The 22,414-nt window shown below is 37.8% G+C and overlaps 1 protein-coding gene across 1 annotated transcript in view; it reads right to left on the bottom strand.

The window, feature by feature from the left end:
* Positions 1–2,436: 2,436 nt before the first annotated feature.
* LOC5570525 (neurotrophin 1) overlaps positions 2,437–22,414 on the bottom strand; it is a 108,330-nt gene continuing 88,352 nt past the window's right edge. The window contains exons 4-6 of the mRNA XM_001659134.2: positions 16,736–16,876; positions 16,520–16,675; positions 2,437–3,674 (exon numbers count right to left, since the gene is read on the bottom strand). Of these exons, the coding sequence (XP_001659184.2) occupies positions 2,531–3,674; positions 16,520–16,675; positions 16,736–16,876 (1,441 nt within the window). The 3' untranslated portion in view covers positions 2,437–2,530. The remainder of the gene's footprint in view (positions 3,675–16,519; positions 16,676–16,735; positions 16,877–22,414) is intronic.

Here is a 22,414-nt window from a genome sequence, read left to right as displayed (position 1 = left end):
GGCCTGCACCAACCCCTGTCTCGCCGGAGGATCATCGTGCACAGCACTGTTTAGAGTCCCACGCTGGCACTAGGACGATGATCAGCCGCTCCTAACATGGAGAACAGACGCTGTTTTGAGCCGCCCCTAACATGGAGAACAGACGCTCTGATAAGCTACACCCTCAGAAGAGAGGAGCCCCCCTTCCCTGTCAGCATACGACCAAGGTTCCACCAGGGTTGGTTACCCGATCTTCCCTACGGTTACTCGTATCCCAGGCGGCACCACGGGGAGGTAGGGATAGGAGTTACTGGACAAGAGGCTAAGGACCACAAATGGGGTCTATTTTATACCTGCAGGTACGCGAAGTACCAATGGTACGCATTGTCCAGTCATTTACCACCCATTAGCTTACCATTCTCCAATGTGCACAAATCGAGAGCTCAAATTCAAAAGTAAATAACGGCGCCGGCCACGTCTTTACGGTCATCGGGGAAGGGAAGGAATGCTAATGTGACTACCGTTGTTACTAGAGACCGAGATCACCTCTGCATCTCCACGGTTGTCATGGAAAAGATATTGGGTTAGTGGGATAAGGTAGAGATCTGGGAGTCACCAATGTTTGGTGATGCGATCCATGATTATATACGCCTAAGCGGATTCGCGAAATTATTTGATAATCGCATTGTACGCCGAACAAATGTTCATCACTCGCCCACGCAAGAGCAAGCGACGCGATCAATAGATCAAACACTGCTAACGATCCGCAGCGCATTTTCATTTCTATGAGCGAACGATGCGCGACAAGTTTGATCCTGCCCTCATCACCCGCCCCATAGGAGCAAGCGTCAAAGTCGAAGGATCAAACACTACTCATTTTTAAATAGACAAATCAAAATAATTAAAAACCCACAGCTATTTAATTTACCAAATAAAACAGCTGTGCGTTTTCATTTTCTTCGATCGGTTAGCTTAAAAGGAGGAAAGTGCTTTTTCAGTTCTGATTTTTGCACCATTTTTACTTGGGCCTCAATAACGCAAAATCAAAAATTATGATATTCGTTTTCTGGATTTCGGATAGATTCAGTCAACATGAAACAACCACCAGGCTAGAATCACAGCGAATGTATTTTTCCATTCTATCAACCTACATATTTTCAATCTCGATCTAATGCTAAAAAACAACATCAAAATTGTTGGTCTTTATTTTGCCGGTGACACACAATTGCAGTATTTGTGTGTCGTCATTTCATCATAAATAAAATTAAAATTAACCACTAAACGCTAGGGGTATTTCCTTTCTTACACAGCTATTTCCGAACACAAAAAACGATCGATGTGCTCCATAAATCAGGTAGGAGTTGGACAGTTGGGATTTGAGCAACAAATTCACGCGCAAAAGTGCGCATAACCTAAGGCTGAAAGAAAAGGTTGGATAAATTGTTCGAAACTGTTCGAATCTGTTCGAAAGCTTCAATTGCGAATAAGAGAAAATGGTAAACGCCATACGTAACGTTCCCATCTTGGCTATGGGGAACAAGCAAAGCTCAGAAAGTTTCTTCGTTGTGCAGCAGCCGAAAGTCGGCTCAGAAAGAAGAAAGAGAGCGAAGCCAGTTCGTCGCTTGAGCGGTCATTGAAATCACTTAAAGGTAAGGGTTAGAAGAGAGTATTTTAGTGACCGTGGAGCTATCGAGCTTCGAGCTTTCGAGTCTCGAAAGCGTTTTGCTCCACAATCAGTAGTGAGAAGGGTGTTCCAAAATAAATCAATGTTTAAAAAGTCATGATGATAAACCATAGATCGAAGGATATGATCATAAGGGTGGTTCAAAAAATCGCTTTTGCTCCACACCGCTCATTCGATTCCAGATCGAATTTTGAGTGCCCTCTCAAAATTTGAGCTCATTTACTTGAAAACTGAGGTTGCACAAGCCCTTCAATGTTTGTATGGGAACTACTATAACAAAAGCAAGCAATCTATTCCATCGGACATGGTGTTTGCCCACAGGCTCTCGAGGGTTAGGGCAACGCTGATACTGTTAGATACATTCGTCACCTACAACTTTGTCGAAAATCGTTTTCAAATCGGTAACCTCAGTAATTAGTTCCACCAAAGAGGTTTAAAATATATTATTTCCTACATTATCACTTTACATTACATGATTTGAAAGTAACACAAAGATGTATGGAAATATTGAACAAAAATTCTCAAAACTTTAAAAACGTTAATAATGATGTCAAATTCAGAGTAATTTGCCATAATAAATAAAACAGTTGATATTCAAAACGTCTCCATAAAACGTCAAAGTATGACAATTTTTAACAGAAACTACCATTTTTCATAATTTGATGTGGCGGGATCTCCTAACGATTTTCTAGAAAGCTGACATGTTCTACAAAAAATAATAATAAATAAGCATGTTTTCCGATCTGAGGTTGAACACCACGATTTTTCAAACCTTGATTTGTTCTGGGTCATCCTTGTGGTGAGTTTCATTCAATAAATTATTAAGAACTAAACTAAAGGCGAAAGGAGAGAGGGAGAGGGCGTCACTCAGATCGGTATCCTCATGGGCCGCACTTGACTGGAGTGTACCATGGGGGTCCAACTGTTCATGGAAGATGATGATCCCATGATGGGTTTACTGCCGCCTCCACCGCCGCTATTCAGACCGATACGGTCGATTTGCTCCGGAAGCTCGGGGGCTTCTTCTTCTCCGAAAAAGTCGATAATGGGATGGTAGTTGTAGTTGATCCGCTGGTGACCGTTGGTCGTGGCGGAAGTTGTGGTTGTCGTTGGGGGTGAGGTCACCGGGATGATTGAGGTCGGTTTGGATTGCTGCTGTTTGGGTCTTGACTGGTAGTGAGGGGTCTTCTCCTTCTTGATCGTTGGAGGCTGCTGAGTTGTGGTGTATCGTTTCCGTTGCTTTTCGGTGGCTTGCGTTGGCGGTAGGCGATCCTGTTTGTTCGGGGGCATTACTTGGACCTGGTTGATCCGGATGTCCGTTTCAGCGATGTTCTGATCCACGTTGATCTGCTTGCGGATGGGAAGACGATTTCTGGATGGTTGGACTTGAGCTGTCCTTTTCAGGGTATTGTCGTTGGTGAAGTGTGGACCTCGTTTGAATGGAGTATAGTGGCTGACTTCGTTCGGTGGTGGACTGAGATAAGTGTCCAAAATTGGAGGCGGAATGAAGTGAGCCAGGTTCTGCTTCTTCGGTGGCACAAGCTTCGGGCGTTCGTACCGATTCTTTGTGAACTTCTGTGGTGGAGGACTTGGTGGGATCAAAATTCCATTATCGTACTTTGGCGGTTTCATTCGCTGGAAGCCATTGGCGAAGTGATACGCGATATTGTCTTCAACATTCTCCGGCTCATCGTTATTATCGAACTTCAGCGTACTGTACTGCGTATTTCGAATGACGTTGCTGGCGGCAATGTTGGGATCCTCATAAGAATCACTTTTGGAGTCGTATTCACTCAAACCTCCACCTCCTCCACCACCACCACCTCCGTTGAAAGGTGGGAAAGTCTCCCGATATCCGTCAATGTGACAAGAACAGCATGTCGGCACCTTGAAAATGTCCACGTGAAGACCTCGGGCCGTGTCCCAACTTAGCAGACGATGGTAGTTGTATATCTGGACGCACCGGGAACGGAAATTGTCTGTCAGGTAAGTGCAGCTGTCCTGGGGTGTCCTGTAGAAAAAAAAAACAGATGCAATAAATAACAGAGAGATTTGAGTAAAGAACAAAGGGGCAAGTTTAAATAGCTAGGATAATCTAAATCAAGGTATCACAGTGGAAATTTATAATGATGATTAATTGAACCACCTCAATCTCAAAATTAAGAAATGGAAAAAACTTCAAGGAAAGAAAAATTTCCCAAAAATATTTATATTTTAACTTATATATATTTATAAGTTACACAAGGACAACTTTAGATGAAACTTGCTTTTGTGTAGCTTATATGTTTATTGAATAAAGAATGACTTAGTACTTCTACTAAAGTGTCACAGTATTGTTTTCTTTCCCTCTAATTACAGACAATATTTTCTCTCTAATTCTTACATGATTTTCCTCTACATCATGACATGGTTTCCCTCGGTTTTCTGACAGCATTACTCTCGGATATGAATGTTTTTCTAAGACCCTTAAAAGATTCCCTCGACATCCCGAGAAGATTTTTTCCGAAATCCTTGGAGGATTTCTCTCCAGATGTTACAAAAAATTCCATTGGAATCTTAAAAGAATTTCTTCCGAAATAATATATGAATTTCTTTTACATTACCGACAGTATTATCCTCGAAATCCTGAGATAATTCCCTTAAAATTCAGAAAGAAACTAGCTGGAATACATGTGGAGGTTTTAATCGAAATCCTGAGAAGCTTTTATCGAAACTCTGAGAGAATTTTCAATCAAAATCTTAAGGAGATTTCTCTAGAGATCATTTGAGCAGTCTTCCCAAACGAACACCGAACACGTTGGTTCAGGCGGTTTCGTACTCTCCTTGTACACTGTTCTCGTGAGCAAACCGAGACTCTCGAACCTGAACCTAAACCCAAACATGTGTAAAGTGAACATCGATTCAAACGCTGGATCGAAAACCAATTCATTTGTACTTCGTATGCAACCGCGGTTCAAATTTTGGTGAAAATCTTCGGTTGCATCCGAGGTTCAAAACGATGACATAAACGGACAAACAGAAAACAGTTGATATTCACGCTTATCAATTTCTACTTATCGTGTCTTGTTGTATGATATAGTAAAATACTTGCTTTTTCATATCGCTAAATGTTATTTAGAGTATTAACCTTAGGTGCTCTGCTTAAATAAAATATTTATTCAAACCTCAAGGGTCTTGCGATTCGAACCAAAAAGATATGATCATAGAAATTTATTCACGTGGATTTCAACCGTTCCCTGTCTGTCTGCTTTGTGCCATGATTTGAACCTATGTTTGAGCCGAAGTACACATGTACCGGGTACCGGCGCGTTTGCGGTTCAACACAGCACATCGGTTCTGTTCATGGGAAAACTGTTGGAGGGTGCCCATCTTAATCATTGAGATATTTTCATTGAAATCTTGAGAATTCCATCAACAGCCAAGAAGGTTTTCCACAATTTCCTGAGAGGAACTCTTGAGATGTTTTCAACAACATTCTGAAAGAATTGCATCAACATCTTAAGACTACTTACATAAAAATCTAGAGACAATTCCCCTCAAAACCATAGGAAGATGTTCTACAAGCAATCTCTAGTGGAATTCTGATAGGTTCTCCCTTTCCTTTCTTTTTTTCTAATTTTCCTGGAACTCCTGACCAGATTTCCCACAAAATCCTGAATGTATCTCTTTCGGAAAAGCTGCCAGGACTCCTCTTGGAATCGTGACAGAATTCCTTTTGAAATGGCTATCCAGCTTTTTACACTAGCTATAAAACAAAGGGGGGTGATTTGACTTTGACATTTCTTGTCTGCCAATTTTATAGTTTAGTCTTAGTAGGCAACGATTTTAGATTGTTGATTGAAATGTCAATAATTTTCACAGGATTTGTTTTGCAGCTGCGGTTCTTTTATTCTGCTTATCTGTCTAAATTTTCACATAACTTCATTCTTTTTTATTTTAGGCATCAGTCAATCACAATTGAGCACAATGGAAAGCGTTTCTAAGCCATTCAAAGAGAGATAAAGATTTTTTAAAGAATAGCATTTTGTGGGTGGAATATTCTGACAAACACAGCCAGCAAACATAGCGTAACTCTGGCGGGCTCGCCCGTTAGATTTTTGATATCTTCCGTAAAACTTTCGTGCAGAAAAGTGAACTAAAACCAGATATTGATCTTCTGATGGTCTGTGAATAATTTGTAAATTGTAAGTTCAAAAACAGTAAAATACATGCTCTTTTATGACTTAAAACATTCCTGATTGACGGGCTGGCTAAGGAATTAGCTTGTTTTAATCACAGGTCCAGCATTTGTGAAGGATAGTCCAAGTGTTGGACGTCGAAAACAGAACACATTATGGTAAAAGGTAAAATTGCTTAATTTCCTTCACAGTTCACACCAGTTATTATTTAGGGCCCTATTTTATAAGTCGAGTCGACCAAAAACTACTCGACTGGAGTCGCTGTCGACCAAAAATTTTGCTCGACTTGCCTCTGTCACTCGAGCTTATCGACAGTTGTCACTCTATGTGTCTGGATTACTATGGGAGTCGACGGGTGACATCTGAAATATGCATGCTTGCTTTGATCGACAATGAATACAGACGAGTCACATGAATCTGTTCGATTTACAAAATAGGCCCCTTAATAAAAGGTCAGGAACCGCTGCAGCCATAATTTGAGCTGTTTTATCGATCGAAATTATCCTCTAAACTCTCCAAATGCACAAATTCGTTCAAATGCCTGTGTTACAGAGAAATCAAAAACAAAATTATTCAGTTTCTTCGGTTTCGTTGTTTTGTTTGTAACACTTAGGGGTCTATTTTATAAGTCGAGTCGACCAAAGTGACTCGACTGGAGTCACCGTCGACCAAAAATTTCACTCGACACGGCCTTGTCACTCGAGTTTTTCGACAGTTGTCACTTTAAGTGACTGGATTACTATGGGAGTCGACGGGTGACATCTGAAATATGCATGCTTACTTTGATCGACAGTGACCACAGATGAGTCACTTGGATCTGCTCGATTTACAAAATAGACCCCTTATTCACGGAGTTTAGTTAACAATATGATTCATCTCGAGAAATAACAAGATCCAATCCCTCTGGTGAATGCTAATCACAAACCTAAAATAATGAAAAACATTAGTATTTAACAGTAAATCAGTAAAATAGTTTTAAATTTCCATTTCCTGCAACAAAGATATTGTTTGGCGTTCCAAACAAACAACATTGGAAAATTTTCAACATCACAACGTTTGCTTTGATTAAACCATAAAGATATTATAGTGTACGCAAGAGAAGTCAAAAAGGGGTGATTCAAAGTTTATAGCAAGCTAGCGTAAAAAGCTGGATATATCCCAAGAAATCTTGATAATATTCCTTTCAAAATTCTGACATAATTTCCCTCGTAATCCTGACAATTTTGAGAGAATTTTTTTTTCCAAAAATCATAAAAGGATTTCTCCGGTTCTATACCATTTCCCGGAAAGACATTTCCCGGAAATCATTTTCCGGATACCCCATTTCCCGGAAAGACATTTCCCGGAATGACCCATTTCCCGGAAAATCGATTCCCGGAATACCCCATTTTCCGGAAAGATATTCAAGAGTAATTAAAATAATCAAAGACAAAATTTGTTTAAACAAATGATGTACCGTCGGCTGGGGGCCCAATGTCAGCCATAAGGGTGAATACGGACCCTTATTTGTACAGCAAAGTAATTTCAAAATCTTGCAAACAATGTAGAAAGTTTTAAGAATACTTTGTAAATAGACACTAAATTGTCATAAACTAGTTTATTGACGTTCATGCTAGCCATGAAAAGACGCATCAAAAAAGGTGGCCAAAGTCACCCATTGCTCCAATGATTGGTGGTAATATTTCATTAATGTATCGTTTGGAAAATCAAACTTAATTGCATCCTCACTTTCTTATGGTGAAATAAAATATTTAAAAATTAAACAATTTACCAACCGGCAATGTGATTATCTGTTGTCCTCATATGTGATATTCTGATTTCAAGAGCAGTATTCCCGGCTAATTAAGTAGCACATTGATAAGACATATTCAAGTGAAACCCCTGAAAAAATATTTTATCCATCATATTTTCCGTTAGTGAGCGACGTTAAGGGTTGGGTTAGGTTTTTATTAGAATTTAGAATTTTTTGAACAATTTGAATGCAAGTTTAGTCTATTTATATCTCATGAAGACCAATTTTCTGGATCTCATATTCCTTCGAAAGGTTTTCAACTGTAGACTTACGTAAACAAATAATTTTAAGACATTTCAAACCCCCGTTCCATCTATGTGGTGTTTGGGAAGAACTTTTCGGCTGGTTCATTTTCGTGTTATTCTGATAGAGTTATTATTGTGCATGCTGTCTATATTTTCATAGAATGTTTGCCCTTCTTTCATGCATAGGCTGTTCTTTCTAGTTATGCCATTAGAACAAATAATAATGTGATATGCCATTAGAACAAATAATAATAGTTATGAACAAATCCATCAACATGAATTCCATTATAGTTACAGCCATTCTCATAGAGAATCACCCTTCTTTTGAACATTTGCCATTCTTCCGAATTAAACCGACAGAATTTTTTTCGGTGAAAAGGCTGCAATATTAAACATTATAAATTTTCCCTTCTTTCGAACTTAGGTTATTCTGTTGAGTCATTGGATTAAACACAAATTATTTCATGTAAAATTTTGACATTTTTGGCCAACTACCCCCTTGTCAATTTGGCAAGGCTTGTGACACTTCCCTCAACTCTTTTTCCACCTTTGGAATGACACATTAGCATGAATTTTAAGCTGTAATAGTAATTGGTGTCATCCTAGGATAGGACGTAACAGCTCAGCTGTGGCTGCTCTGTTGTTTTCCACCGGATTACCCTTACGACATAGAATTCAGCGCTATCAATTTGTTTTCTTATGAACGAATTTAAATTCCGAGGCTCATAATTTGGGATTCTTTGAGCATGTATCATTTAATTAGTGCACTATAGGGTGCAAGCTATTTAAGGAATTTGATTTACGATTAAAATTAGCAATATATTTTTGAGAAAATGAGCACAATTTTTATAATTGATAATTTTAAGGACTCGTTAGACCAGGCAACATTATATTCAAGTAGATTTGAAATGAAATTGTTCCACGAAAAAGTTTATAACTGTTTATAGAAACTCTAATCTACACAGAAAAAAAAATCCGTTCTCGTATCTGTGAACAGCAGACGTGAACTCGTCAACAAGCAAAAATACACCGTGAACTAGATCATGTATCTGTGACCAATGATGGTAGTTCACGGTGTATTTTTGACAGTTCACGTTTTCCAGAACGCTTTTTTGAGCGTGTATCAACTTTTGACAGGCAATTGGTTTCATAATTGCATTTTGCCCTGGCAGGTCTTATCTTAGGAATTATGGTAAAAAGAGGCAAGGTATTATACTCCGAAAAATGACATTAGGCAGTGACGTCATTCCTATCTCAAAATCAAACGAATGCAAAAGAAAGCAAGGCCTGCTCTCCTTTACTATCCTCGAGGCCTCATGTTTGACGATGGAAAATCGTTGTTTACACGTGGGAATAGCCTACCTTGTTGTGTCTACCGTGGGAATCATATCCGTATTTCGCCACGAATATTAGGGCTCTTGGAAACCATTCGCTTCTGACATTTTAACCGCAAAAAAATAGCAAAATCCGCGAAAGTTTGTTTTTTAAGCATTCCGGGAAGTGGCATTCCGGGAAATGGGTTTCCGGGAAATGGGTCATTCCGGGAAATGATTTCCGGGAAATGATTTCCGGGAAACGGCATTCTGGGAAATGGTTTTCCGGGAAATGTCATAGAATCATTTCTCCCGAGGTTTTGTGACGGTTCACTCTACTCTCTCAAAACCATGAAAATATTATTCCTTTAACCATGAATGAATTTTGCCAAAAATCCTGAGAGGGTTTTATAGAAATCTAGGTTGTTGAGGGGACGGACTTGACGGATCTGAAATAGATAGGATGTCTCTTGAAATCCTATTAGAATTTCTCCGCGAGGTTCTCGATGGATTTCCCCATAATCTTAAGAAATTTTTATTCAAAATTCTTCGATAATTTCCACCGAAATCCTGAGATGTTTTTTAAACATAAACCTTACGAAGTCCTTATTTTCCTTAAAATCTTGAGAGGATTTTCTCATTAAATTTTGAAAGGATTTCCCAATAAATATTTAGAAGATTTTCCCGGAAGCCCTGAGAGGGTTTCTCTCGAAACCCTGAGAAAATTTCCCTCGAAATCCTGAGACGATTTTCCTCGATATCTTGAGATTATTTCCCAAGAAACCCTGATAATTTTTTTCCAGAAATCCTGAGATAATATCCCTCGAAATCATGAAAGGATTTCCCTCGAAATCCTGAGAGGATTTCCCTTGAAATCCTGAGAGGATGTCCCGCAAAATCCTAACAAGATTTCCGTCGAAATCCAGAGCGGATTTCCCTTGAAATCCTGAGAGAATTTCCATCATAGTATTGAGAGGATTTCCCTCAAAATCCTGAGAGAATTTCCCTTAGAATCCTGAGAGAATTTTCCTCGAAATTCTAAGAAGATATTCCTCGAAATCTTGCGAGGATTTCGCTCGTAATCCAGAGCGGATTTCCCTCGAAGTCTCGAGCGGAGTTCCCTCAAAATTCTGAGCGGATTTCTGTCTAAATCCTAAGAGAATTGCCCTCGAAATCCTTAGAAGATTTGTCTCAAAATCCTGGGAGGATTTCCCTCTAAATTCCGAAAGAATTTCCATCATAGTATTGAGAGGGTTTCCCTCAAAATCCTGAGAGAATTTCCCTTGGAATCCTGAGAGAATTTTCCTCGAAATTCTAAGAAGATATTCCTCGAAATCTTGAGAGGATTTCGCTCGTAATCCAGAGCGAATTTCCCTCGAAGTCTCGAGCGGAGTTCCCTCAAAATTCTGAGCGGATTTCTGTCTGAATCCTGAGAGAATTTCCCTTAAAATCTTAAGAGAATTGCCCTCGAAATCCTGAAAGAATTTTCCTCGAAACCCTTAGAGTATTTCTCTGGAAATCCTGAGAGGATTTGCCCCAAAGTCTTGAGCGGATTTTCTCTGAAATCCACAGAGGATTTCACCCCAAAATCTTGAAAGAATTTCCTTAAAACACTGAGAGGAATTTCCTCGAAACCCAGAAAGTATTTTCCTTGATATACTGATATACTAAATCCTGAGAGAATTTCCCTTGAAAGGTTTAAAGGTTTAACTTTTAAATCAATTCCAACGAAATTTCCATAGGATTTCAACTGAAATTCTGAGCGCATTTCTCTCGAAATCCTGCGAGGATTTGCTCCGAAATCCTGAGAGAATTTCCCGCAAAATCCTGACAGAATTTCTCTCGAAATCATGAGAGGATTTCGCTCGAAAACCTAAAAGTATTTTCCTCGAAATCCTGAGATGATATCCCTCGATATACTGAGAGGCTTCCTCTCGAAATCCTGAGAGGATTTCCCTCGACATCTTCAGAGGATTTACCCGAAATCCTAAGAAAATAACCCTTGAAATCCTGAGAGGATTTCCAACGAAAGCCTGAGTGGATTTATTCCGAAATCTTGAGTAGATTTCCCTCGAAAACCTAAGAGGATTTTCCTCGAAATGCTGAGAGGATTTCCCCCGAAATACATAGAGGATTTCCTCCAATATACTGAGAGGATTTCCACCAAAATATTGAGAAGATTTCCACTGAAATATTGAGAGGATGTCCCTCGAAATGATGAGAGGGTTTACCCGAAATTCTGAGGATATTCCCACCCAAATCACGAGAGGATTTACCCCAAAATTGTGAGAAGATTTTTTTCCGAAATCCTGAAAAGATTTACCTCAAAATTCTGAGATGATTTGCTCTTCAATCCTGAGAGGATTTTCCCAGAAATCATAACAAAATTTCCCCCAAAATCCTGAAAGGATTTACCCAAAATATTTTCCCAGAAATTTTGAGAGGATTTCCCCGAAATTCTGAGATGATTTACTTTGGAATCCGGAGAAAATTTCCTCCAAATCCTGAAAGGATTCCCTTTCAGAAATCCTGAGAGAATTTCCTTAGAAACACTGAGAGAATTTATCTTGAAATCCCGATAGGATTTCCCCAAAACCCTATAAACGATTATTTTTTTCGAAATCCTGGAATGGATTTACTTGGAAACCTTGAAAAAGATTCCATTTGTAATCCTAAAAATAATTTCCATTGAAATCATAGAAAGGTTTAACTTTTAAATCGTGAGAAAAGTTTGTTTCGAAATAATAAAAACGATTTTTTTCAAAATTCTGAGGTATTTATTTCGTTGAGAAGATCTTTTTGAAATTTTCAATATTTCCTTCCAAATCCTGAAAACGGTTCCATTAGAATTCCAGAGAAGAACTGCCTTAAAACCTGAGAATGGTTGCCTTCGAATTCCTAGGAGAATATCAAATCTAAAAAGCCTTTTTTCGAAATTCTGAGAAAATTCCTTAAAAACTTTAAATGATTTTTTAATAGATCTCCTTCCAAGTCCTGAAATGGATGTCTTTCAAAATCTTGAAGATGATATCCTCCGAAATCCTAAAAAATGTGTCCTTCGTAATCCTGAAAAGGTTTTATTATGATATTCTGAGAATACCCATCAAAATCCTGAGAAGAATTTCCATTGACAGCCTGAGAAATTTTTTTCTGAAATTCAAAGAAGTATTTTTGTTCTTAAAGTTTGGGAAGGATTTTCCTAAAAATCAAGAAAAAAATATTTAAATCTTGAGAAAGTTTCCTAAGAAATTCTGAGAATGGATATTGAAAAGGATTTTCTTAGAAATTCTGAGAAGGATTTCTTTCGAGATTTCTTTCCAACGAAAAAAATCTTTCAAGATGAAATCTTTTTAATGATTGCAAAGAAAACCTTATTCAGGATCCCGAGGGATATTCATTAAAAAATCAAGTGGGAATCCTTTACGGATTTCATTGAAAACACATTTGAGAAGGAATACTTTCATGATTTCGTTGGCAATTCGGAAACGGAAATCTATTGACGATTTCAAAAACAACCCTTGGGTGATTTCTGAAAAACTTTGTTTTGAAGATTTTGAAGGAACTTCCTTTGAGAAACTTTAACCGTCCAATCGTCGCGCGGTTTGCCACCGTCAGAACCACCGCACTGCTGTTGTGAACGAAAGGCGAGGTTTTTTTAGCGGTGTTGTACAAAATACAACAGCGCGACGACTGAAGTGTTAAAGATTAATCTTCCATTGAGAAATTGAACAAAACATCTTTTAGAAATCTGGATGCAATCCTTTGAATTTTTCAAAGGAAATTGTTTCTGGAAGCAAGAGAAATTATTTGAATATTTTGATAGAAATCCTTCCAAAGTTCCGAAGAAAACCTAGAAGAATTTCGAGATAATTTTTTTTTGTCGATTCCAATGGAAATAATTTGAAATTTTTGACAGGTAACAATAAAAAATTCTTAGAAAAAATCTTAACGAAATTATAAGGCAAAGCTCTGAATATCTTCAAGGAAATCCATTAGGATTACCTTAAATGGAAAGTTCCTTTGAGGATTTTTTTTTTTTTGGATTTGGATAATTCTCTCCTTTTTATTTGTTCGGGGTTCTGCTAAACCGCACCAAGTGCCAAAAGCATTATTTTGAGATATTTAACTTTAAAGTTCACTCATCTGCGAGTAAATCGCAAATGACTCTTTTGAAAATTTCACCGTTCACAAATGACTAACAGGGTCCAACAAGTAACTCAAGATGGAATATTCAGAAAAATCATCAAATATTTTCCATTTAATTAGATTTGATTTCAAATCAATAGGTACTCAGTTCACTCTGGCTGAACAAAAATTGAAGAAAATGGTTTTCAGTTCGGTATGGCTGACTGTGTTTCATGATTTCCAGGAACACAGGAGAAAGAAAAAAATAAAAAGGGTTCATATCATCGCCATGCATGTTGGAATCCTTGTCACAAATGTTTATGGAAAAGATTTGTAAGTTTCCATGGAACTGGTTACAATGTAGTGGTATGAATTGGTACAAGCCAATTCGTATTCTAACGTATTCTACCGACTTTCTCTTGATGGATTATCTATTTCAAAAGAAGAGTTATTGAACCAAGTCCCTCATGCATTCAAAGATTCGAAAAAGACAATAATGATGTTGTTATAGAATCACGTTATAGAATGCACGATCGAAGAAAACCATGAATTTGTTCTGCCAGAGCGCACCAAGTTACTCGCATTTAATACACTTTGGCTGAACAAGTTCACGATTATTAAATTTTATGTGAAGTGGATACCAAGAATGGCATGCGTTTCATCATTCCTGTTGTACATGAAACTGCTTGTGCTTTATTGTTCAAAAATAGTCGTAAAAGCTGAAAGTTGATTGATTTTATATGACTTCCTGTTAGGGACAACGTAAAAAAATATTAATCGGATCTCGAACTCGTGTCCTTCGAGTGGTGATAAGGCGTGCTACCTCTCGGTCATTTATAACTGTTGAATTGAGAGCGAATAACTCGAAACAAGCTGTGCGCGATCTGATCTAGGAGGCTTGATGATGAAAACAGGTGAAAACGTCATTTTCTGAACAGCTAAAGCGCACCAAGTGCTTCCAAATTATTCAGACAACATCAAATTTAAATGTCTTGTTATTTCATCACGGCTGCATGGACCCATCGACATATTATATATAAAGCGAAGGTTAGCATCTTGTGGATGTTGATATCTTTTCTTCATACAAAAACACGATTTATTTAAATGGTACTTGGTGCGGTGTGGCTGAACAAAATTTCAATGATATTAGATCAGCACCACCGAAACAATACTGTATTTTACAAAGCCGTTAACTTACATGACATACTAAAATCCTATGGTGTTGTTACTGTATGTTGTCCGAAATGACCACTTAGCAATATTTAAGGAAGAATTTTAAAAAAATGCCGTCGTTAATCAGAATACTAAACAGCCTCCAATGACAAGCTAAGGTTTATGGTTCGCTCTGGTTGGATACAATTTCAGTTTTACATATCCTGCTAGAGAAAATTTTTGAATTTACTCAACGAGGGATAGTTCAAATTATTCGATATCTTAAATGTAGATAGGTTATGATAATCTGAATCCTCTAGTGTAAATAACTTATTTTTGAAAAAATTGGCGTTTGGTGCGGTTTAGCAGCACCCCGACCATTTGCTTTTCAAAATTTGGGCAAAAGTTACTTATTTTAATTTATTTTTTGAAGACTCAGTGTAAATTTCTTATATGATTTTGAGTGATATGCTTCTCACGGAAACCCATTTCTAAAAAAAAATCCTTAGGATTTGGACAGAACTACTTTAGAAAGCTTCTGTTTTTTTAAAGGGAATTCTTCCTAGACTTTTCAGAGACAACCTTATTGGCTGAAGCTATCAAAATTATAACTTGATGTGTCATTTAGTTACAATATTTTTTGCAACACTGATTGTTATAAATAAGCTGCAGTATATTGTTAATATAACTAAAATTTTGCACTGCGGTATGTCAAAATTGTAACATATTTTGTTATAAATGCCGATTTGGATAAACATCAATTAGAGTAAAACTATATATTTTTACTTATTTTTTGGGTAAATTTTTTAAGTGTGTATGTCTATTTTAAGAAAATTATAAAAATTTAATTTAAAAGGTTTTATACTGTTGTTAAAAAAACAAGTCTTTAACGGGAACCGAACCGAGACATGTACCAAACCTGACGCGCTACCGTTACGGCTATTGGTAACTTGAAGTATAGGGTGATGCAAGCTGAACTGGTTCTACGTCTTCTCAGCTCATATGAATGGACTTGGTGGTTTTCAAATTGCTCCTGCGTTCGAGTTAAAAAAACATGACGTCACAGTTAATGACGTATATACTTACTCGTTCTTGGTAAATGTTCTTAATACAACTAAACACAATTACAGTAATGTCCCGATTTTGTCAGCCCCATGCTGCATTTAGGGTTGGCAAAATCGGGAAAGAGCTAAAATCGGGAAATTTTCTTTTGATTATTTCCAGGTTTTATTTTAACGGAATGATATATTTTTAATATAATTTTGATATGATCTGCTAGTCGGGAATAGAAGAGAAATAAATCCTTCTTAGGAATTCAAAGTTCTTCTCGGCGTTTCGCAAGAAATTGAAATGCCGCTATAGAATAAAAACAAATCTTGGAGTTTTGAGACGCAAGTCAAAATTAAAAAAAAAAATCGAGGAAATTTTTTGAAGGATTTCGAAAGACAGTTTCCAAGAATATCAAAGGTCGCCCTAATCCTATGTGGATATTATTTCCTTCTTAAACAAGTGACGTCCTGGTATACAAATACTAAAATCCGTTCTTTGTGAGGTTCTTTTAATACAATTTAATGCATTCTAAACTATCATTTATCATATAATTTCAATTCCTTCAATTCAAAATATATCTATATTGAAATTGGGCAACTAATTGCAGGATTTTTCGAATTATTTTGTGGGGTTGTAAACCTTACAACAAATAAATTGGACATGATGTGTAATCTTTAATTCCTTCTTCGAAACAAGGAAAGTGTTATTTTTTTATGAGAAGCAAAGGTTTACCACAGCTCATGGCTAGCTTCTTACTTGTAAACGATACAGACTTAACACGCCCAAAACGTGTAACAAGCCGCTAACAAGCGTTTCCTCACACTTTCACCTGAAATCATTCAAACGGATACGCTCACCAATCAAACCCAATCAAAAGACTTGTCAGTGCGTTGTCAAACATCACAGTTCCGCCTTTCGTCGGTTCCGATCATCGACCTCATCCTAAACAACCTATTCCCCGAAGGCCTGAAACCCCTTTTCGGTTTGGGGTTCAAACTTACGTGCACTTTTCCAGTCGAAGCGTTTGCGTGTGCTCTCCGGTGTTAACGATGTACTTCCACTCGCCGGTAGCGGAACGGGCCTTCTGTGGTCGCGCATAGCGTATGATGCTCGGGCACATGCCGCCCCCGGACTTCGATGGGTCGTCCGAACGTTTCCTAAAAATGGAATTATGTATTCAAAATCATGGGAGGCGCTGGGATGGGAATTGATCTCACGTCAGCTTGGTGTTGATCCCCGCCTCGATGTCCTCCGGTTCGAAGGCGTTTCGGTCGAATTCGTTGCTCTTGTCGATGTATTCTGCTAATAGCGCTCCCATTGCTCGCTTGTGACGACTGATGCTGTGCATGATCTGAGGCCTGTAAGAATCGAATGATAAAAGGAGAATGTTAATATCCACTACAAACATTTTTTTTTATAATTCAACAGAAACAACTTTGCTTTCAAATGACGAAAATAGTTGATACGCCTATGAATGATGATAGCAACTCCACCAGATGCTCTAACGAGTCGATCATTACGACAAACAAAAAAGTTTGGATCTCTTATGAGTTTGGTTTGAGTGGGGTTCCGAAAATTTCCACCAGGTTTTTTGAAATGTACCCATGTCACACGGACATCGAACATAGGCCTTGCTTTCTTAAGATTATATATTGATTAGATCAGTTTTGTTTAATCGAAGTAAATAATATTTATGAGAATGAACTCTTCGAAGCTTGGACAATGAACATCGAAGACATGGGTCCGAACAAGGATCGCAAAGGGGAATGGGTATTAAAAGTAGCCTAAAGGGTACTGTTATAGAGCCGATTTCTTTACCTTCGCTTAAGCCGTAAACCACGTTTACCCATATGGTTTAGGGCCTAAGCGGTGATAAATAAATCGCTTATAAATAGATTAAACCGAAGATATCAGAAAGAATTTGTGTACGCACAACACGGGTAGTACGATGCAAACTTAATGTACACAACATTTAATTACTGTTTACACCCAACACGTGAGGGAAAGTTCCCGAAATTCTCCTGTAAGTTCTCCGTACGAGTCACGCAATATCGATTCCTCTAGCTACCGTACTCGGACGTCAGTTCGCGATGCGAAAATATAATCAATGGAAAATTGATCAATTAAAGTTACAACACCGCGCAGCATCATCTCAAGCGAAGCGCGTCATAACACATCCTCTTGATTAGAGCCATAGCCACATTGTAGTTGGAGACGTGGTGGAGATCAATCAAAGTAATTTCAACGCACCTCCCACACCCGCATTTCAAAAAACGGAAACCTTCATGCCCCAGCTGCAGATGGCGTTAAGTTTCACACATCTCCCTCCCGCACTTTGTATGGTGATTTCCCGTCGCGCGTCCGTCACAGTTAATGGCAATTAAAGATGATGGGTTCGACGAGAGCGAGGTGTGGTGTTGAGATGAGCACAATGTGTTGCATTTTTCTTAGCTCTCAGCTCGCGCACATGTTAGGTAATGGTTTTGGCAATTCAAAGTTGCACTCACTTACGTGTTCGGCTATTGATCGGAGATCGCGATATCTGTTACGGTTGTTAGATGAATCAGGCAGATTAGGTCTGGGGTATTGATCAAGCAGAGGTAGCCGTTGGATGGTTAGTTTCTGTATCCGATGGAAAACGGCGGATTACGCGTTTTGAATCGATCTCTAACATTTTTCAATTGGCGTGAAACGATGATTGTATCACACAGATGGTTTCAATGTAAAGATTTTCTGTGACTGATGTTACACTCTAGTCCCATGCTGATCATAACGCTTAAAAATTTGAAGGCTTCAAGCTGCAATTATATGCATAAGGAAGAGGTATATTTTTCATAGAGACGTATCGCATAAGAACGATTCAAATAAAGGCGTTTGGCGTAATTGACGTTTCGCATAAAGCAGTTTCGTACAAGAACAAGTAGCATTTTGAATAAGGCGTATAGGATAGGTGTATCGATATTTGCTATGGTACCAATATTGGCCACCCCGGATTATATACCATTTTAAGACACAAATCGATAAAAAATCGTTCAGTGTTCGTCAACCATTTACCAAGGTGAATCAAAATCTGGACGGTACTAATATCCGGACACTCGAATATTATTCATTATTTAAAGGGATAATTGAATAATGAACCCAATGAACAGACTTAATCAGAAAGTTTCTGACCGTATGTTGATTAGAAACATATGTTGAGCAGTTGTACAAGAATGATGCGTAATTTGGACCAAGCATATCTATTTAAACAGTTGGCGGTCTTTGTGGTACATTAATTGTATAGCAATTTTTAGCGTGTCCAAATCACGACCGTTTATTTCTAGGCGTAACCTGATCATTTTTATAAAAAAAATAGTTTGACAGCAGCCTGGCTGCTTGTTAATTTTCTGTCCGCATCCCCCAGGTAATAATGCTGATTATTTTACTATCGTTTATAATCTAGTAACCATTGCTAAATAAATAACAAAAAATAAATACAAAAATGTTCCTCCAGTTGAACATCATTCTTTTACAATGCAAGTTTAAGTGCTTATCACTAACGCAAAAGTACCATAACGTGTAATTGATGGTAACTAGTTTAATCTCTTTCTTTTTAACTTTTCCATTATAAAAATAAACGAAGTGATAGTTTAACAATCTGACAACACAACTGCCGTGAAGTATTGTGTGAATATACACTAATTATCGTTAAAAACTGCTGTCCGGAATTATGTGCATGTGACGTCAAATCCGGACATCGTACTGAAACCCTGTGTTCTGTCTGCGTGTGTGAACATTTGTAAAATTGCTTTATGTGGAAACGTGAAATATAGTTATTTAAAGTGTTATTGATTATCAGAATACTGTTTAATGCTAAAATGAACGATGTTAATGTAGTTTCGTGGTAGCAGCTTGAACAAACCGCCCTTAAGAGGATGCCGTCAGTTTCATGAAAGGTAATTACGACATAAAATCGCTTACAAATAGATTTGTAAAATATTCTGGAGCTTATCCATGGTAGAAATTTGTATGAGTGTTATATTCAATTTAGTTGATACATGTTTCATGAATTGATTCACGAGTTATCAATGTTAAAATGCTGCTGTTCGGATTTTGATTCAGTAGTGCCAAACTTTGTTTGAGATGTCCAGATTTAAGGACAAGACATACTACATTGTTAAACCGATTTTCATTACATTATAGTAATTTTTACCATGAAATTCATCATTATTCCCAAGATCTGATGTAATACTATTAGTAGCATCATTGAACTTCAACTAAATCTGATGAAAACTTTGTAAAAATAGTGTTTGAACATTTGGTCTTGCTTAAGTGTCCGGGTATTGATGCATCACGGTAAATCTAGAGACCTAGAGATCGAAGAATCTTTTGCATCTCCACTGTTGTCATGGAAAGGATATTGGGTTAGTTGGACTGACGGGTGAGTTGCTCGCACTGAAGTGCATGCGGATTAATTTGTAATTTTGAAGGAAATACGCAACTTATTCCACATTGAATCGATGTCTAATTACTCACAACGCATTGTATAATCACTATTTGAATCTTCCTTCATTTTATCTTTAACAAAATTCACTTTCACTAGATAAAAATGGGTGTTTCCAATTATATCCGGATTTCAAATCACTGGCTCGTAGTCCCGGACAGTCTCTTTACGCACCATTAAACATTTTTTGCAATTCCGTTGTAAATCAATCAACTTTTCATTGAGAAGTTGATCAACATAACGGCCTACTTTTCCTACCGAAAGAAACAGTGCTGAAAAGTGCTACTTTTCAGCACTCTTTTCAGTGCTGAAAAGTAGCACTTTTCAGTACTGTTTTGATAGTCGTCAACCCACTCTCTTCATGCCATGCTTATTCTGCGCGGCGTGTGAGTCGAGACGAGTCGTTCTCACCTAGAGTATCGTTAGGCGACTAATGTTAATCAAATGGAAGCGAGTCGACACCTCACCTACTCGTCTCACACAAAATAAGCACAATTGCATCTGATTCCGTCTATACGACAATACGAGGTGGCAATTCTCGACTCGAGTGACGTGACTTTCCATTTGGTTCACACGGCGAGTCACTTCACTAGAGTCTACATCCGTTGTGCGATCTGGTTCCGACACATGTTAGCGACTGATGTGGGAGCAGATCGTCAGCTACTGTCTGAGCGTTCCTTCCTGTTTATTCTTCCAATAGGGAATATAGATCTGCATGATACTGATCTATACTGATGGGAGCGAGAAAATTTGTGACATTCATGGGTACTGCTGTATCACGGCCTACGTGATTGAAAAATACTAAATTGAAACTACGCTTGGCTGTATGCCCATGTGGGTTCTATGGACCGATGCACGAGCTCACTATCTGACGTTTGAGCGGTGTCGTGTTATTTACGTGTCCATGGCAACGAGTGAATTCGGCACCGCTCAAACATCAAATTAGTGAACTCGTGCATCGGTCCATTGATATGTTTCTTTGTGCTTCTAGAGTTCATCCAGTTGAAACGGCATTTTTCGAAATAGCAAAAAATGTTGTATGCAACTCGTTGCAAAACTCGATTTTTTCAGCACTCGTTGTATATATCCAACTCGACGAGCCTCGTTGGATAAATGTACAACTCGTGCTGAAAAAATCATCATTTTGCAACTTGTTGCATAAATAACTATAATGGCATCGAAATTTACATTGGTGATGACATCAAAAATTCAAAGTACATGATTCTCTAAAACACCTTTTGAGAATAAGATTCACACTCTTTAAAAAAACCTGTTCGTGCGTTTGTCGGTTGTTAAACTGGAGTTGGAATAAACCGCGATGTGATATGATGTTCGTCAGAAGCAACTTGTTTATTTTAAATTTTATTATTTTCGCAATGGTAACTAGATTCAAAATTTTAGTAAAATGAACAATAATTTAAAAAGTAAAGAGTACGACTGAAAACCAATTGAAATAATAGTTAAATAAGGCTTTACATAGTGAATATAATCAGGGTGCCCGGATATTGGTACCGTCCGGATTTTGATACACCACGGTAGCTGCACATATCCAAAAACCTTTCCTCAAAACTCAACCAATTCATTTTCATCAAAACCCATGGAGAATATTTTTTTTCTTGTCGATAACTCATTATTATGGTTGTAGGACAAAAGGTCAAATGGGCGAAAGGTCCAAATTGTACTGTTGAACAGATTATCGTGCACTAAGTTGCTAACATTTGGACCACAAATTTCTCCTTTCTCATCTGAAGTTTTTCCTTTATTCAAATGATAGCTATTCTTTAGAATTACCATTTGAGGCGATAATTTGTATAAAGCCTATTATTTTTCAAACAAAAGAGTTATTTTCTGAACGTCAGTTGCTAATATTTTGATCGTTTTTATGTGATACGTTTTCAATAGAGATTTGTCCTTCTTTTAAACATTGGCTGTTCTTTTGAAGTTATACGTTAGGGTGATTTGATACTGTTGTAGATATCTACTTGTAGCGACGATTATTTATTCTTTTAAATCGCGGCTGTTCTTCATAGATTTCACATTTAAATCTTGCCTGTAATTTTTTCCCCAATTGATATATTGCTTTCTTATAAATATCGACTGTTCTTCATGCTTTGGAGTGTTTATGGACATTTCAATTGCAGTTTTGCTGTTTTTGGGGCTATGCATCAGAGTTTTATCTGACTGTTGGTTTCGACTGATTTCAATTACCATCAGCGACTGATAATTATCCTTTTTCTGGAATTACGTACCAACTAAATAGGGCCTGCTTCTCAGCATTTACTGCTACTCATGCATTTACTGAGAGCTTTTCTGATAATTTGATCATTTGTGCATCATCCTTTTTATTAGGAGATGTTCTGCAACCTGAACCGTGAGAAGATAATTCAAGGAATGAGGATGTAGGCTGTCGCTC

This window comes from Aedes aegypti, chromosome 2 (genome assembly GCF_002204515.2).
Source record: "Aedes aegypti strain LVP_AGWG chromosome 2, AaegL5.0 Primary Assembly, whole genome shotgun sequence".
Classification (NCBI taxonomy): domain Eukaryota; kingdom Metazoa; phylum Arthropoda; class Insecta; order Diptera; family Culicidae; genus Aedes; species Aedes aegypti.
This window is presented reverse-complemented; position numbering and strand designations above follow the sequence as displayed.